Source organism: Sylvia atricapilla, chromosome 8 (genome assembly GCF_009819655.1).
Source record: "Sylvia atricapilla isolate bSylAtr1 chromosome 8, bSylAtr1.pri, whole genome shotgun sequence".
In the NCBI taxonomy this organism is placed as follows: Eukaryota; Metazoa; Chordata; class Aves; order Passeriformes; family Sylviidae; genus Sylvia; species Sylvia atricapilla.
The window spans coordinates 9,394,676-9,412,784 of record NC_089147.1 but is presented as its reverse complement, the minus strand read 5'-3'; the positions used below and the strand labels follow the sequence as shown (position 1 = coordinate 9,412,784).

Below are 18,109 nucleotides of genomic sequence, written 5' to 3'. Positions count from 1 at the left end.
CCTATGCTGTCACTGGTCAGCCACAGCTCCAGCCATGAGGCAGTAATACAATGTAGCCCAGATTTGCTCCTGTAGTGTAGCTGCTCCTCTACCCAACTTTCTTTTCCTTATCTTCAGCTTAGGCTGAGCTGAAACAATGAATTTACCACATGCTTTTCCTGTGCTAAGCTGCTGCTTTAGAAAATATTTTAAGCAAGATGAAAACTTTGTCTTCCATCAGTCTGTGCTGTCCCTGCTGAGAACTCCCTGTCCTTGCAGTTCAAAAGGCAGTGCAAACAAGGATGCAACATGGGGAAGGTGGATCTGTAGCTTTCCTAGGCCACTTCTTTCTCTGCAGACAAGAATTATCTTCCCTGTCTTGTTCAGACAGCTAGTGGCTTTTCCGCTCCCTCTTTAATGTTCTCGGTCAGCTATCCCAAAACGAAAGCAAGATTTATCAAAAGATTCCCCCTTGCTGTTAGGCAGCTCTAGCTCTGACTAGTAAAAACAACTGACCCAATTCTGTTTCTCATGTGGGCCCAAAGACCTTAACATCTTCAGGTAACCATTGTATGACTTACTGTGCTTGTCAGAAATGCGAGCCTATAAAGGCTTGTAAGTCTCTGAAACTGCATGTTTCAATAAGCAAAAATGTTGCTTATCTTTCCTATGCATTCCTTAAAGCAATGTGACATGAAAGTCAGTAGCAGCCTAATCTTTTTCCCCAGGTGAGACTCAGGAGAAATAAAAACAAAACAGGGAAGAAGAAATGTATCCCAGAACTGGTTTTGCACACAAAAACGAGCAAGTTAGTTGGGGAGAGTAAATCAAGTGCAACTGAGATCTGAAGAAACTCAGGGCTGAATCCTGATGCCACCTGCTGCAGTGCCTGGAAAGTACTTTTGTTGATACAATAAGCAGTGATGCTTCCCTGCATAGATATGCTTGGAGGGTGAATGGCACTGCCTCAACAATAAAACACATATAGCAAGTCAAGTGTAAATTGGTCTTATATTGGTCTCCTGTGTGCCACTTCTGCCACATGAACTGATTTTCAAAACCTCTCAACCTGACTGACATGTAACTCTGCACTATGAGTGAACACCTGCTGCATTTTGGAGACATTTAAAAAGCCTTGAGCTGGTACAAGTCACTCCAATTTAAGGTCTTCCTCCTAATAATCCATGCTAGATGCTAAATGAAAATGCTTTAAGAAGGCTGTTAATCATTAGCAGCAACTAGACTCACAAAACTTTTTGTTCTTGGATGCTGCTTCTTTCACTCTAAAATGGATGAAGATCTCTTGGGTACTGGCTCAGATTTCAAAGGGAACAGACAGTGCTGGATGTAATTTTTGCCATTAAAAGCACAAAATATTCCTGTTGCAACAACTGAAGCCTTTTTAATCTTGAAAAGCAACTTACAAGGTTAAATCTTTACTTCCCAGTCAGTTCACATTCCCATGCCTCATTCTTCTAGGTCTAAGAACAATTGAACCCACAAGTGAATATGAATGTATCATTTATTTGAGGTGGACAATTTACATCATTAAAAGTCACAGGTAACAAATTTTATCTGGAATTTGAATCAGGTGTTTATTTTCAGGGGCAGCTTCAGAGAAATACAAAAGATAAGCAGCACGCATAACAATCAGATGCGGCTGAGGGAAAAAACCTAAAATCTTAATGTTCAGAATGCAATTTAAACAGAAAAAAACAATCCTGACTGTGATGAAAAGATGCATCTTGAAGGCAATCCACTGAATGGCTTCTTCAATTATTTATTGTTTAAAAAGTATGCAAACCATGGCACAAGCATATACAACCCCTTCAGCTGTGAGGAAAAGAAAACCTCATCCTAACATATTCATTGCATAAGTCTAAAGTAATATACAGAAAATTTCAAGTAAAGGATTGTGGTCTGAAGTAAAAATTCCATTTTGTATTTAAAAAAATTAGAAGGCTATTTGCTTTTCTTCTCTCCATCCACTGGTTGATCCGTTTCAGAGTCATACTGGTATTTTTCCACACACTTCCTAGGGAACCAGCCTCGTTCTCTTATTCCACCTTAAGACATGAAAAGTTGTATTAACTTAGAACAAAACATGGCCCACTACTGAGGAAAAACACAGGACTGGAAGAGACATCAAGCACTTAGGTAAGTTATTTTCTTCTACAAGACAGAACATCTAAGTCATTTCTAACATCACTGCCTGGGGATGCATGGATTTAATCCAACTACCTAAAATATTTTCAGACATTTCTGAAGTTTTGCAGTGCTCTACCTTCCTTAAGAAAATTCATCTTTATACCCTATCTGAAACTTTCTGTCTATAAATCAGGTTTACAGCTCTTTTTTCTACACACCAGGGGCACAGGAAGCAGATAACCAACTTGTCTACCAGACTTGCACACTACTGGATGACTATCTGTACATACCCAGGTTGTCCCCCATTTCCTACTCCTCTCCCAGGTAAACTATCCCAATTCTTTTGGCTTTTCCCTATAAGTCACATTTTCTATTATTCTAATTATTCATTTTTCTTTGTTTTCCTCTCAACCCTTTACAGTTTATCTTCCACTTTCTTGAGATGCAGTAACTGCTTGTATTTGTAGGAGTATTTCAGCAGAGTCTCTGCCAATGCTGGGGAGGATGGAAGGTTTACTTCAGCATCTTGGAAGCTGTATACTTTTTCTTTTCTCAAAGTGTTGACTCATCTTAAGATTATCATTGGTCTTTTTTTCCACAGAAGAACTGCTACTTAATAATTCATTTTGCCATCTTGCTGTAGTGCAACTTTTTATTCCTGCTTATTTATAGCATTTTGCTATACATTCCTAACAAAACTCATCCTATTTTTGAAGTTTAGTCTGATCCAGCCCCTCCGTGTTCACCAAGTTCTCCATCCACACCACATCTTAGCTGATTTTAAAAACCCAACATTCAATAGAGGAGATATGTCCTGCTGATCTTCACAATAAACAATGCAATACAATATTCATCTGTATCTGGTGTTTGAAGGAGTTTGTTGGAGTGAGCTGCCAGGGCACTTCCAGCCCATGAAGGTTTCAGACCTCCCATGAAAAGCGTGGACTCTTTCAGTGCAGTGACTGCTGGCAGCCTCACTTGTGCAAATATCAAATGCACATGCAGTAAATTAACAGTTGTTTGGAAGCAACAACAGAATCCAACACACATTCTGGCAGGTAAAATTTTAGTTCAGTCCAAAGCAAGAGGTCTGAAGTGAAAAATGTGAAAGCTTCAATGCAGGTGGCTGTGATGCTCACCCTCAACAGATCAGCATGTCTTTAAATTGTCTTTAAAAACACTCACAGTTAGTTTTATAAATGCATATTAAAGTCTATAGAAATTATTCCAAACCAAAGACATAATGTCTCCTAGTTTTTAAGATACACGGAGATTAATCTCTATACTTATATTGGGTGTGTAGATAGGAAGCCTGGATGTGTTTAAGACAGACCACCATGTAAATATCAAAAAAATGAATCGTCCTTAACCTTTTTATAGGCTAAATGTCTAACTTTTTCTTAGAATATGGAGTGTCTCCCTTCCCACTCAACCTTCAATAAACTACTAAATGAGTGTTCTGCCAGTCTGACAGTGTTATTCAATGTTTAGCAAAACTAGTAAGTCTATTAGATGCAAAGAATAAAAACTGTGGAGGGAGGCTAGTGCCAGTAACATTATCATTCTACATTTTTAGAAGTGAACATTTCATATTGGACACATTTCTAGCTAGCTATAAAACTGATCTGCAATTTTCAAGAGAAAAAGTGAAATTAACTGCTCCATACCATCAGCAGCTGAGATGAGAATCTTCTCACCATACATCCAGTGTCTGGAGAAGGAAGCATAACAGGTAATTAGATGCCAGAACTCAACTCAGTATTTCTTTTAACCAAATATAAAGGTGTGGAGCCACTAACTTTAAGCCTCTGGTGGCTAAAATCAGATCTCCTTTACTCAGTGCAATTCTAGGCTCTTCAGTGCACGGTGTTGTGAAGAATGTTTTAACACCTTTAGTCACAGGGCAGCAGACACCACTGTAATCCTCTATGGCTCTATACCGCACCTGCAGATTGGAACAGAACACAGCAATTTGGTATTTGAAGGCCTTACTGGTAACTTTCACACTAAAAAAATCAATTCAAGCATACCACAGATTTAAACATAATGACAGTGGCTGTCAAAGAGACTCTAAATTCTAAATTACTGCTTAACAATGAAGCACAGTCCTCTTTATTATCATGTTTCATTATCATCCTCTTTATTATCATGTATCATGCTTCCCATCTGGAAACTAAGAAGCAAATGCAAAGACTAAATGTATTAAATGCTTAAAAAGATTAATTAAGCAAGGATTGCTATACATTGTTTCTGTTGATTAATTCCATTTATTTATACTACTATTTCAAAGTAATTTTAGACCAAACTTCACAAATACTTACACTTCTTACTCGCTTGTCTGCTTTCTGTTTCAGTTGCTCTATCTACAAATGATTATAAATAGAAATTTAGGCAGCATTCAACACAAAATGAAGCCAGGTATTGAAATCATTCAACAAACACAGGAAAGCAGTTTGAAGCACTCACAAAAGCGTAACTTTTTAGTGCATCGAAAATGGGAGAACATTTAACAGAACTCCTGTGCATGGATTTCAAGCCCATCTATTTCAGTTATCAATAAAGCTGGTCTGTTATTGCAAAGGAAAACAGACAATTGGATAGTTGGGAGAATCATCTTGAGATATCATGGAAGAGCAGTTACCGTCAAACTGTACTGGTGACATCCATCTCTAACTGGCCAGTCCAGGCCATCTCCCTCAGGAATCCCAGACCATGTAAACACTTGCCTGAAGTTCTTCCATTTACTTCCCATATCATAGGGGAAGATAAAGGTCTCACCCGTTTGGTAGTACTGGATTCTGTCTTTGGCCTAGACAATAATTAAGAAATGCAGTACATAAAAACACCCTACAAACTCCAGTCAAGAAGCAAATATTAAGAATGCTGGGTCATAAGCCCTGTATGAGTCCATGGGATCTCAAGGAAAATATTTCCAGGCAAGAGCAGCGAGTTTCTGCTATATCAACCCAGGTTTTAAAAACTGCTTAAACCAATCCCAGCATCCAGAAGGATGTCTGGTTTGGGTATCCCCATCCCTGTCACCCCCCATTAACTCTTTAACAACAGAGTCCACAGACTACACTGGTAATTCCCTCTACACTGATCTTACTTTACTGCTTTTTTTAAGGGACTAATGCCTGACTATTTCTCAGTGACATACAAAAGCTTCCACAGCTCAGAATATTTTGATTAATGATCATGAACATGACTCAACACTGGAAGTGCCAATTCCTCCTCTAAGAATGCACACACAGGCATGATCTGAATCACCCACATTCCATAGTCACGAGCTTTACATTCTCACAGTTCTGACGACATCTAGTGGAGCAGCCACAGAGCAGTGTTCTCTGTTGCAATAATGCCATTTTATTAAATATTTATGTATTACAGTCTGTGCTTAGCTTTCAAAAGGGACATATTAGTAGCCAGTGTTTTACAGTAAAAATTTCAACATATTACCCCAAATCCTACAATATAGTCATAACAGGGATTTCTTTCACTTATATCCCATTATTCAAAGGTCTAACAGGTCTTGGATCCAGCCATATCCTGTGCAAAGAGTTGACACTGCAACACTTTAAGTACTTTAAGATAAATACATAGTCATGCTAATTTGGCATACAAAATAAAGGAAAGGCAACAAAACATTATGAAATGTTTGTGGACTTACACATAAAACAAAACCAGATAGAATCAAACTAATTTCTAAATACTGCATCAGTTTTGCTTCCTGTAAACTTAGCATCTATTGCTTGACTATATTTCACCTGAAAAATCTTGTGAAAACCTCTATAAAGATAAGGAAATCCAAGAAAAATCTAAAGGACAGAAGACTAGGTATTTTCTAGTACTTCTTTAAAATCAAGGAAGATATTCCCAAATCAAGGAAAATCCTCCCTTACAATCCAAAGTAAGAAATGGGGAAAACCGTGAGTCAAAAGATGCCCCTTTGAATGGGTCAGTGAAGTGGACAATTAAAGGTACAGGCAGGTGTAATGACAGAGCTCAAGTTTCAGATGAAAACACTCACATATTTCAAGTAGATAAGCAAAGTCTTTTCAAAGCAAAAAACTCCTCCAAAACAAAAGAAAAATCTATGCATTTACATGATTTCTCATTTCTTTCAGTGAATTTCAGAGACAGTAAAGGAAATGCTTGTTGTAAGTGTTAGGTCAGAGGTGAACTGAAATAACATCTTTGAGTTTAACCCAGAGGGGAAACCAAAAAAATTATAAATATGGAAAGTAGACTTTGTTACAGTATGAGAATACTGTAATAAAAGCATACCTTTTCTTCAATCCAGGATTCGATTGAAGTTTTATTTGTCAAAATTACTTTCATCTGAAATAAAAGTGTTAGATGAAATTAGGATTTATTTTCTGCAGGAATACATCAGCTATACAAAGAAAGCTTCACTTAACAAACTAAATTTGTTTTAAAGAACAAAGCAACTTTTATAGACTGAACTGAAACATTTGTGAGAAGCTAACCCTCAGCAGAGATACACATTCTAGAATTACACACTTAAGATGGTATCACACAGTATTGCATTTTATGCTTAAAATGTGTCTTTTTGTTTCCTTCCAAAGATCTTCATCATTTTAACATATATATCAGTCATATTTACATATTTGCAGGGACAGGGAAAGTAATTTGCCTTTTTCAGGAGTTTATAAAATCCATCTCATGTTTTCTTAGTTCATTAGATTTTCATATCCAAGACCTCCCATGAAAAATAATGAAAAAACCCCAAAACTGTGGTAACAGAAAAATCAGGAAAAAGCTACATAAATCCCTGGAAAAGTAAGAAAACAACGTAAGCTCTGAACAACTGTTCTTATCTCAATCCTGAATTCTGTTTCTGCTCCACAAGCATGCAAAACTTACAACTTTTAACTTCTTTGTACCAGAGCCACAGACTCACCTGGATAATGAACAGCATACCAACAGCAATAGTTGTTCCTAATGCCAGTCCTAAGGCAAATAAAGATGCAGCAAATGCAGACAGTCCAAAAGGAATAATGGGACGAGGGTCCCTTTTGGCTGCACTCATGTCAATCTTCACAGAACTCCACCCAAAAGATATCTGCAAAGACAAGAATTCCATTCAGCTCCAGAACTTTCCAACTGCTGAAACAATGCAAGTTATCCATAAGAAATCTGGCTCTGAAAGTAAGTGTCCAACATCTGACAGGTTTATAATGCAAGCAGAGTAACTAAAAAAAAAAATATTCAAAATACTTTTCTTTTATCTTCAGAAGTTTGTTGCTAGATGGAAAATGAAACCAAAATCACCATCTTGCAAGCTCCACAGGTCCCAAAATCAGCAAAAAAATCTAGGCTCTAGTATGTTAACAAAAACACATTCATCAGTGTCAGATGGACAATGTTTGCACAGAACAGTCCCCATTTTCCGTGGAAATGCTGCAGGTTTTTCTCTGAAAGCTTTGCAGACAGCAATTCTCAACATTATCACCCTGCAAACACAGCTCAGCTCCTACAAATGCAACTTCATCTGTTACACTTAGCTGATGTTATCAAGCTCTTCACTGCAACCACAAAAGCTGAAATCAAAGCTTATAGTCTTAACCATGGATCCAAGATAAAGGGTGTATTCCAGAAGAAGCTTTGCTCACTGTTGAAGTTTTCCAGTTAAAATCCCCACAGCTAACATACCTATTTTTAGTCCCAAAAATAATGGACCTTTTTTCCTTGAAGAAATAAACACAATTCTAAAAAAGTGGCCAGTAAAGGAAAATAAATAGGATCTAACTTGTGCATTGGAAATAAATAGCAGCTGTTTTCTGTGCCAGCCAAAACACACCCTGTCTGTCTCTACTCAGTGCTACTCAGAAAAAAAAAAACTGTCTTCCGTCAATGTAAAGCAATGGGAAACTCCCTGTGATTATGAAAAGCAACAGGAAAAAAAGAAAAAAAAAAGGCATGAAAATAGAAACAACTTTTTTTGAATTCTCCACCAGCCACATACATACATCTTACAGGTAGACAGCAGAACTAGGAGTGCATGTGGAAAGAATAACAAGGAATTCCACATGCTTCTTCTCAGAAAACCAAATTCTCTTGTACTTCCAGAGATAAATTATGCTCCTGACTTAAACAATATTTTAAGCATTTAGTTATGTTTTCTTACCCTGTTGTAAAGCTGAGTGTACATTGTCATAATAAATATGAAAGAAGCGTGAATGCATCCCAGTGGAGCTAAGAGGAGAAACAGAGTGAAAGATGCATGATTCTGGTATCCACAACAGTTGTTGATCCAAGGACAGTGATGATCCATCTTCATCACACATCTGTGAATAATAAATATTGATTAATATAAAGGACACGTTTCTCAAAAAACTCCAAGGATGGATGACTTTCTACTTCTCAGCCTCCAGTCTTTCATTTAAACCCACCAATTTCTGACAGATCAACACCACAGGTTTTTTTTAGTTGCTATTCAGAATTATATTTCCATGTTGTAGAATTAAAAAAGGTAAACAAAAAGTGCTTCCAGGTCCTACCCTCCCCCAGTTACATGTCCTCCTCTTTACTCAAACTAACTAATTGCTAATAAACACCATAGCACAGAGCCTGGATACAGAGCCATAGAATGGGACTTGTAAGAGCTATGATCACAATAATTAAGGACTACTGTTAATGCCAGTTTTTAAAAATTAGAATTCCAGGAAAATAACGGAAATATCAAATTCCCTGTGAACTACTTGTAAAAGGAGTATTTAAAGGAAGAGATGAAGACAGAAGTGTGACAGTGACTCTTTCTTTTCAGTGGTAAACCCTCTGAAAGCTTTCTCAATTGCTAAGTATTGACCTCACACCATTGAAAATCCTTTTCAAAATACATTTAACAAGTGTAAACACCCCAGAGATAATCTTGTATTCAATATAAAGCTGGTTATTCTGGTGTAGCTTACAGATACAAAAAAAAGCCCATCTGATTAAAGATTTGTTTACATTCCAAATTATCTTGGCAGGTGTAAAAGTCTACATGACAACCTGGATGATCAGTCCTCACTGTAATGACTGTCACTCAAGGAAAAGAGTCATTAATTTTAAATCTGGGGTGATGTAGCCAAATTACAGCACTGCTCCGGAGTTTCGGTTTCTCTTTCCTAAAACACACTGACTGCACATCTTAGGTTTACAGAAATAAATGAAGTGTATGCTGCAATATCCTTTCACCACATCCTCTTAAGAGTCCTTCAGAGGACGACCTGCCTGCACTGCAGACAGCTGAAGTGCCTTGATTTTTTCAAGATGCACTAAATTCTTGTGACAGCTATTTATAATAAAGTATCCTTTGTATCAGAACAAGTGTGTTGGAAGATAACAAGGTACAAAGTTCTTAAGTTGGCCCAAAAGGTTTATTACTTCAGTTAACATGCCAGCTCCCCTCAAAACCTGCTTTGCAGAGTAAAAAAACAGTCCAAAATTTCCACTCAAATCAACATTTAATTCCCATCTGGAAAAATGACAGAATAGGTATTTCTACTCTATTAGCAGGCCAATGTTAGAACTCAGAATTTAAAAAGAATTTCAGATGATTTTTAGGTATTTACACAGACTCACATCCCTGAAGCAGGACTGCACTGTTTTGTTAGTACCCTCAGGAAGTTCTTAAGAGAAACTGATTTCAAACTATAAAGAAAATGTTAAAGAAAGTCAAATTTTTAACTGAAACACAGCAAAACTGTATAGATATCATACACTGGAAAGTGGAAATACTTGAAAGGGCTGTAGTGTTCATATGGAACCTTTTTAAAAAAGCACAATGCAAGTGCTGGAAGCACTAATTACAGTAATAGCCCATCATTAGATTTGAAGCTGCTCTAATATTGACTTTAAACAAATTAAAGAGAAACAGTACCTGTTACACTTTCGACAGTGGTGTGAACGAGGTGCCTTGTAAGACTGACACACTTTACAGTATTGGAGATACATGCAATCCTGAGATTTTTCCTTTAAACAGAAGAATAGGAGTGTTAGATGTATACACAACTTCACTGGCAATGTTTATCTTGACATTTTCCCAACTCAAACACCTTTGATTTCTTCTGACAGGGTGTGTTTCACAGTCCAACCCTATTTAATGGCAGGCATCAAGGAGAGGAAAAAACAAAATAAAATAATCTCCTAGCTAATCTCTTAGCTATCAACACAGCCATCTCCCACTGTTGAAAGTGCTGATTGCTAAAAGAAATAAACAGTTCCTCTGTCAGAAGAGCAACTGTACAAGCAGGGTTTCATAGTGAAGTTCTGAGAGTAAAAGTCAGCATGGGACTGTTCTAATAAAAAAAAAAAAAAATCCTGAGCACATTTTCTCTCTATTTTACACCATAAACCACTCTAAACTTACTACTAAGATACGGCATTAGTAGACACTAATGTTCAACTCTTTTACAATCTCTTTTACACACACACACACACCCACCTACAGCAAGATGAGATACAGAGACACTTGTAGACAGCAAGCAGTGGCCAAAATCTTCCACTCAGGAAGTGGAGTACCCAGTTGTCCTGCTAAGATGATTAGCAGGATCCTCTTCTGCCCAGACTGTGTCTTTGGTAATATTCCACAATTAGAAAGGTGACCAGCACTAAACTTTTCATCACGCCACAGAACACAAACTCTGGGCAGCTGCCTTGAGATCCTGAACTCATATCATTCTTGACCACAACTCCTCCAAGACTACTAAAGCACAGGAAATGCAAACTTCTATCTTGTAGTCTAATAAGCAGAAGGTAACCGTATAATTTCTGGCTTGCATAAAATAAAAAAAGAAATTTTCTAAATTAATTACTTCTAATTGTTACTGCTAGCAGCAAAATCTCTAAAACAGGTATCTGCAGGTGCATTCAGATAACCTTGAGGTTCTCATTCCCAGCTAACAGTGCTTGTTTCCTGCTGCTTTGCTTTGAGAAGCCTCTATAAAACATAGCAACTGCTGCCAACCAAGCAGCATTACCAGACTCCTGACAGCACAGGGAGGGGACGGAGAAGGGCAGCAGAACAGAGCCTTGGAGAAGCAGTTAAAGGATGTAATTTAGGCGACAGGAAGCCGGCGCAGCTCTGCGAGGCTGACAAAGCAGCAGTCATGGAAATCAGCAGCGCCGTGCCTGCTCAAGAGCGGGGGTCAAGGAACAGCCACCTGAAATATTACAGCACTAGCCACTGAAGACCACCAAAGGAGATCCCGAAAGGCCACATAAGGACCTCCGATAAGGAATGTGACTATGTAAAGTAAAGCATTACATGTACGTTATACATACATTAAGACAGCAGGGATAGCTAATGAATGTGTAATCAGTGCGGGCGATAAAAACTGTTTACCCAACGTTCGGCACACTCGGTTACAGGAAGGGCATTTCAAGCGTCCAGCGCGCTGCTTTCTAATACTCCAAACTGTGTAAGGAAGTTTCTATCAGTCCTATTTCGGGATCGGGAAAAAGCTGGTTTGTGCTGGAAACTCTGGAAGCGGCAGGAGCAAAGCGGGGAGAGGCAAAGCAAAGATTTCGGAACAAGATAAGGAGGAAAGAGTGGCCTGAGAGCGTGGAGCGTCCTTGGGGCACAGAGGAGAAAGGGCGGCACCGAAAGACCCGCGATTTCTCCCGTCCTGACCGCGGTGGCGGCCGGCCCGGCCCCAGGGCTGCCCGCCGGTCCCCCGCCAAGCCCCGGGACGAGGCGGTCGCAAGGCAGCGCTTACCGGCGTCCACCCCAGCGGGACGTACCCGGGGCCCACAAACATGGCGCTGAAGTAGTTGTACAGGATCATGACGGTCCAGTTGAGCAGCATCACGAAGTTGACGCTTCCCCCGGCCGTGTCCAGGGGCCAGTACCAGAGCGCGGCGTCGGCCATGGCGGTGGCGGAGCACACGGCCACCACGGCCAGCGCCACCGCCGGGCCCCAGTGGCACAGGCGCCGCGCCCGCTGCAGCGCGCCCGGCCCCACCATCGCCGCTACCGCCGCCCGAGCGCTGCCGCCCCGCCGCCGCCGTGCATGGCTCCCGCCGGCCGCCGACGGAGAGGGCGGGAAGGGAAAAGGGAAGGGAGCGGGAAGAGGAAGGGAGAGAAGGGAGTGGGGAGGGAGGGGAGGGAAGGGAAGGGGAGGAGCGGGGGCGGGGCCCGCGCTGCCACCTCCCGCCCGCGGTCCGCTCGCAATACAGCCCCCCAGGAAACAGCGGCCCACCGCTAGCTCCGCAGCCGCGTTCCTGCCCCGCTGCAGGTTACGAGGAGGGACGGGAGTGACCCGTCGCCTGCGGTGCAGCGCGATCCCCAGCGCCAGGGTCTCACAGGAATTGTCGGGACGGACGAGAGGGACTGGGCCTGCAGGTTAAATCTCCTGAGTTTCGCCGGAACGTGTGGCGAGGCGCCCGGGGGCGAGCTGGGGGACGCGTTTTGGGGTGGCAGAACGCGGAAGCGCCGCGGTCCGGAGCGGCGTCCCCGGCACCGGCAGCGCCATCGCCGCGATGTCCTCCGACTTCGAGAGCTACGAGCAGGACTTCGCCGTGCTCACGGCAGAGATCACCGGCCGCATCGGGAAGGTGCCGAAGCTGGTAGGAGGTGAGCGGCTGCTCTCCGCCCCCGCGGCCCTCGCTCCGCAGGCCCGGCCGGCTCGTCTGAAGGAGCCGCTCCAGCTCCCAGCGATGGGCGCGCAGGGCGGTGGCGGGAGGTGCCGGCGTGGTTGTAGTGAGGTCTCAGCGTTCCCTCACCCGAATGTGTCTCCTCCTTACACAGCACAGTCACCTCCCTGCCCCGGGTCTGTCCCAGCGGCGAGTTGTCTCTTGATATTTTAAGGATGCTCTGACCGAATATTTGTTTGTTGGTCACCTGTAAGGATCGGCTCTTCCCTTCTGCCCCGCTCTGGGGCCACGCGAAGTTACGCCAGTGCACCTGAAGGGCTGAGCAGAGCTGGTGGGGGATGTTCTCTGCACCAGCACTGCTGCTGAATCCTCTTTATTGTGATCATGCCACAACATCACTAATGGAAATCAAGTCTTTTTCCTGTGGCACGGACCGATTTTGTGCATGACTTAATCTGAATCTGTATTTTTGCTGCCTACTGTTCATACGTTTGATTTGGATAATTGACTGTGGTGACTCACATGCAGGACCAGATTCAGAGAAAAGTGTTCGTTTACTTTAATGTGTTTGTCAGTAGCCTGCAGCGTTCATGGTCTAATTCATGATGTATCCATCTCTGCAGTAGAGTCAATACGGTCTGTGAGAGTAGAAGGATGAAAATCATAATCTCATTAATCAGGCCAGCTGAATCTTCCAGCACAGAGGAATCAGTGCCCCAGTATAGGGCTCTGAGTGTGAGATGGAGGGAAGCTGGCACTCCTGTTTTTCTCGTCTGTTCATCTTGTAGCTCAGCTAAATATTTCCATTTGCAGCTCATTTAATACTTCTGCCTCTGCTTCTTATGCATATTACCCAAAAGTTTGGGACACTTAGGGCTGGAACAGTATAAGAAGGAAACAAACACATACTAAATGGTGTAGATTTCCATATGACTAAAGGAAAAGGCATCCAGGACCAAAGAATAACATCCTACTTTTAGAGTGGGAAATACATCATGAAGTGATGAAGTAGTGACTCTAAACAGGATTTGAGGTTGGTGGTCAACTAAAATGTGTGATCACAGGGGATTTTGATTAAAAAATCTTCTTAATTCTGGAAGGTTATGTCCGATTCTAATCTTAGCAAGTTAGAAATTCTTCTGAAAAAATAGAGTTGAGTTCCATGGTTAAAGGAAACTATGCCTTTTCCTTGGCTTAACAAAGATATTTTGCTCTTGATCTTAACAGCAAGGTCACAGGGAGATAATTCAGTCAGAAGCTGCAGCTGAGGTGGAAAAAGTTGTCTGTTTTCTAATGGAGACTTGCAAAATGAAGAAGAGAGAGAATCAGAGTTCCTGCGATTGAATTTTAGAGCTGGTGTAATTTAATCTGCTCAGAAATGATATTAGCCCTGTAAATGGGCACTGGAACCATTTACTGAGAGGAAACAGGGAATCCTTCACAAAGGCTTCTTAACTTTTGAACAGTGAATTTAAGGACCTCTGGTAGGAACAGGGAGGCATCATAAATACACTACTGGCTCATCCTCTGAAAATCAGTAGTGCTAGACTGATTTATAGGAAAAGAGAGCTTTAATTCCCTAATTGTAAAGAATAGAGAATTGAGTTCCTAATTGTATAGATTTTGGAAGTCATCAGAGTCTGTTCAGTAGTAGAAAGAATATTCTGAATAATAGTAGTCCATTTCCTTAATCCTCTCCTTGAATCAGTCTCTCTTATTCACTTAGGGAGATTTTGGAGCTTAAATAAAAGATGTTTAAAGAGTGTTGGCTTAAACAGTGACATAGCCTAGAAGCAGCAGGGTTTGAAATCATCACTCTTTCATGAGATTATTAGAAGGTTATTTTTTTAATAGAATTTGCCAGCCTCTCAGAGGAAACAGAATGCCTGTTCCCTACAGGTCCAGTAATGTGGTACTGGGCTAAATGGAGTCAAGACAAAAGTGTTTTTTTTTTTGTTGTTTTGGTTTTTTTTTTTTTTTTTTTTACCTATGTTATATTTGAGGTTGGTCATACCTGGTTTAAACTGGCTTGCATTATAGCTGCTTCTTGCACTGTACATTTACAGCTTAGTATTGCTTCTGTTTTCAGGGCTGTTCTGTCTTTCATCAGGAAAAACATTTTCCATGACTTCAAAACAAACTACACTCTTAGCTAACAGAAGCATATTTGACCACCTGGAAAAAAAAATCTCTGATTATGCTGATCACTTTATCAGAAATATTTTAAATACACATTTTTCCCTTGTTTCTTAATAGGAATATTTGCAAGATCTTTGCTTCTTCATCACCAGAAGTTCCAGTTAGTTCTTGTGGCGATGGCTGGGAGAGCCTCAAAAAGAGGATTATGAGGTGGGAGGGGAACGTGAGGTGACAGTTTTCAGCAGCAATGATTTGAGAGAGATGATGGCCTTCTTCCTCCCCGCTGGAAGAAGCAGGATGAAAGGTGTAAGGACTTGTGCCACTCTGCATAATAAAAAGAGATCTCCTGAACTCTAGTGACTGGTTATTTCCCTCTGCTGCCCAAGATGGACCTGCTGTAATGGAGAAATTCTGGTTGATTGGTTTCACAACATCCCTGCATTCTGTGTTGTCAGGACATGGTGCTGTCTTGTGTTCTAGGAGGATGATGGCTCAGCAGACAATCCTGTTGTCACAAATGCATAAGTAGTTCAGCAAGAAACATAACAAAGGCTCTCTCATATCACAGAAACAATAAGCAGCAGGGACAATAGAACGTCTCGGGAAGAAATTCTTCTGTTGTTGAGGCAGACGTCACCTGGAGGAATAACGAAAGTTATAAATAGAGAAGTGTCTTTTAAATAGATTTTCTGTGATGCTGCTGCAGGTCTTTGAAGAATAAAGATCGTTGACTGATGTGTTTTATTAATGCTCCTTGGTGTTTCAGAGAAGCATGTCTTGTGATTTGACCAAAAATTCATATACATTTTGATTGTTTGATGTGAATGAGAGTTTTATCAGCACAAATGGTGACAGTTAAGTCTATTCCCAGTACAGTGTCCTCTGGGCTGTGATGGCTTTGGACTGGAGTGCTGCCATTCTTCTAATGTTTGGTACTTGCATTTTCTACTGGGCAATCAAAGTGCTGCACTTCAGTTGCTAGCAGGTTTTGCTGAAGAAACCTAACCTTTAATTTTCTGTTGTACTCTGAGCTGAAGTTTGCTGTCTCAGTTTCAGGTCTGGCTCATTATGTTATGCCTCTTGAACCCAGTTTTGTAACCCAAAGATAGAAATACATGTATTGTTCCAGTTATCTCTGCTGTTGGACAGGAACTTCTGGTAGTGGTGAACATGAAACCACCTGAGCGAGCACAGCAACATCTGCAAGTGGTCTGTGAATGAAGCCCTTTGTTAGTCACTCTTCCTCAGCATGTACTAATGGAAAGAAGCAATTCCACGAGCAGTGGGACTACTCAGTTTTGTTCCAGGGTTTTTAATCTCTATATTGACTCTGAGATCAAACCAGTGCTGTGTTATCTTTCCCACTTTGTGGGCAGATTCCTACCTTTCTGTAATTGCTGTATTTTGGGAGGCAAAGAAAGTGTCCAACACCAGGGCAAACCTGAAGGAACTGGGGAAAACGTAGTGAAGCTTGTTTCTTTTAAGAAAATGATACAACCTTGTGTACAAACAGAGAACAGATTTCTTTGTAATCCTACACAGAGGAAAACCCTGTTTGTTTCCAGCCTTCATCCATATTTTGTCAATTTCCCCACTTAAATTATACAAACTATGTGGAATATTTTGTTTGAAACATTCTGTCTAGCAATGTAGGGAAAAATTGCATTAAGCTATATTTGATGAAGCTGTTTTTTTTTTTTTTAATTTTCTCCAAAGGATTTGAATTCTCAATCAAAACAAAAAGTTATAAAACACTTTTTTCTTCATTTCCTGTGGAAGTGTATTTAAGGAAGTGATTGAGTAGGCAGGTTGGAAACTGGTAAGTCACAGTAGGCTAATACAGTTAGAAATATGAGCATCTTTAATTGGACTGTAACTCGTTTGTCCTGATCTACTTGATTAGTGGCAAACTTCTCCTACCCAGAGGAACTCCCTTGGATCTCACTTTCAGTCTCTCAGTAAGTCATCCTGTGAGTATTGTGCCTCCTTGCTAGGAAGATTCTGGCTGTGAAATAAGTTTTTTCCTTTGCTTAACCATTGAAGTAAAAGTAAAACTGAAAAGAAATGCTTTGGAAACGATGGTTACATGGTATTGTGTGCAATGGAGGGTCAGCAGTTGCAACAAGTTTCTCTGCTCTCCTGGAAGTCTGTGAAGATCCTGCTCCAGAGCTGCAGTGCTGGGATGTTGCCATGTGCCTGCTCACATATCTCTGTTTGAATGAAAAACAAAGGCTGTTGTCCTGGGCACCATCTGGGTGATTATGTGCCTGGGCCAGTGTTAAAATCTGGAGTTGGGTTAAAATTTAATTAACTAAACCATTGGAGATCATTTGAATACCCTCTCCTCCTAATTTTATGGGAGCAGTTTTAGCCAGATCTTCTTCTGTACTAAAGAGTTTTCCCTAAAAAAAGGTCTGTAGCTGAATTTCTCTGTGGGTCAGTAAGATTTTGGTGGCCAGTGAAGTGCTGAGTAGTTCTTGTAATCACAAGTACAAACACAATTTGCTCAGCATGAAATAACTTTGAACCCCTCCCAACTTTATATCCTTAAATTTCAGGTTACTAAATGTGTATGAAAATTGTGATCCAGTACAACTCGGGGAAATTCCGGAAATGCTGTAGTACATTTATTCTCTGCTGCTATATTTTAAAATTTTATTTCAGCTTCAATAAAATGGTGTTGTGTGTTTCATACCTTCCATTGGTTTTATTTTCGTCCATCGTCATCTTGCTAACTTCCAAATGAAAGAGAGAACAGGTGTTTTAGGATGTGAGAATAGAAATGCAAATGGAGGGGAGGAAGGGGCAGATTACTTTTGGGGGTTTTTTTATGTTAGGAAGACAAAGTGCTGAATTCTCTGGCCTGGGTGCCATCATGAGAACCTGGTGGGGAATTAAAGGAAGACATTTCTTACAGAAAACTGAAAGTGCTACCCACAAAATATTTCCTGCTTCTTCTATTGTGGTAGAATCCACTAGATGAGGAAGTGTGAATTCCAGATTTGCAGGAGAGATGGTCCCAAGCATGATCCTCTGCAGGCAGAGCTCCAGTGTATGTAACTGAGGAAGGACAGATTGTGATGTTCTTGTGGCCTTTAAATGAGAGTGGAGTATTTTAGGTGGTTAAGAAGATAGATTGATAGGCATTTCAGCCTGTGAGAAGCTGAATTATGTTCCTTTTTTAAAGTTGCCCCTTCATGAAATTCAGTGGCTGGTGGAATGCAGAGGATGGAAAGAGATC

At 40.8% G+C, this 18,109-nt stretch overlaps 2 protein-coding genes across 5 annotated transcripts in view; one reads left to right on the top strand and one right to left on the bottom strand.

Moving 5' to 3' along the window:
* Positions 1 to 1,483: 1,483 nt before the first annotated feature.
* Positions 1,484 to 12,246, bottom strand: ZDHHC6 (zinc finger DHHC-type palmitoyltransferase 6). Its single transcript, XM_066323566.1, has 10 exons — positions 11,853 to 12,246; positions 10,016 to 10,107; positions 8,279 to 8,438; positions 7,052 to 7,213; positions 6,415 to 6,468; positions 4,769 to 4,936; positions 4,449 to 4,490; positions 3,927 to 4,072; positions 3,795 to 3,838; positions 1,484 to 2,045 (listed from the first exon to the last, which is right to left on the bottom strand). Exons 1-10 carry the CDS (start codon positions 12,099 to 12,101, stop codon positions 1,942 to 1,944), a joined length of 1,221 nt encoding a protein of 406 aa, XP_066179663.1. The 5' UTR covers positions 12,102 to 12,246; the 3' UTR covers positions 1,484 to 1,941.
* Positions 12,247 to 12,308: 62 nt separating this feature from the next.
* The window catches only part of VTI1A (vesicle transport through interaction with t-SNAREs 1A), a 256,201-nt gene continuing 250,400 nt past the window's right edge, over positions 12,309 to 18,109 (top strand). For all 4 annotated transcript variants that reach the window (XM_066323581.1, XM_066323580.1, XM_066323583.1 and 1 more), the window contains exon 1: positions 12,309 to 12,709. In XM_066323581.1, the coding sequence (XP_066179678.1) occupies positions 12,616 to 12,709 (94 nt within the window). In that variant the 5' untranslated portion in view covers positions 12,309 to 12,615. The remainder of the gene's footprint in view (positions 12,710 to 18,109) is intronic.

Bases quoted from the DNA above. Each gene is read 5' to 3' on its own strand.
- ZDHHC6 (XM_066323566.1), bottom strand. From the start codon at position 12,101: ATGGTGGGGCCGGGCGCGCTGCAGCGGGCGCGGCGCCTGTGCCACTGG. The intron at 3,839-3,926 runs GTTAGTGGCTCC...TTCCTTCTCCAG, and splicing joins TTAGCCACCAGAGGCTTAAA to ACACTGGATGTATGGTGAGA. The intron at 2,046-3,794 runs GTATGGAGCAGT...TCATGTCTTAAG, and splicing joins TCTCATCTCAGCTGCTGATG to GTGGAATAAGAGAACGAGGC.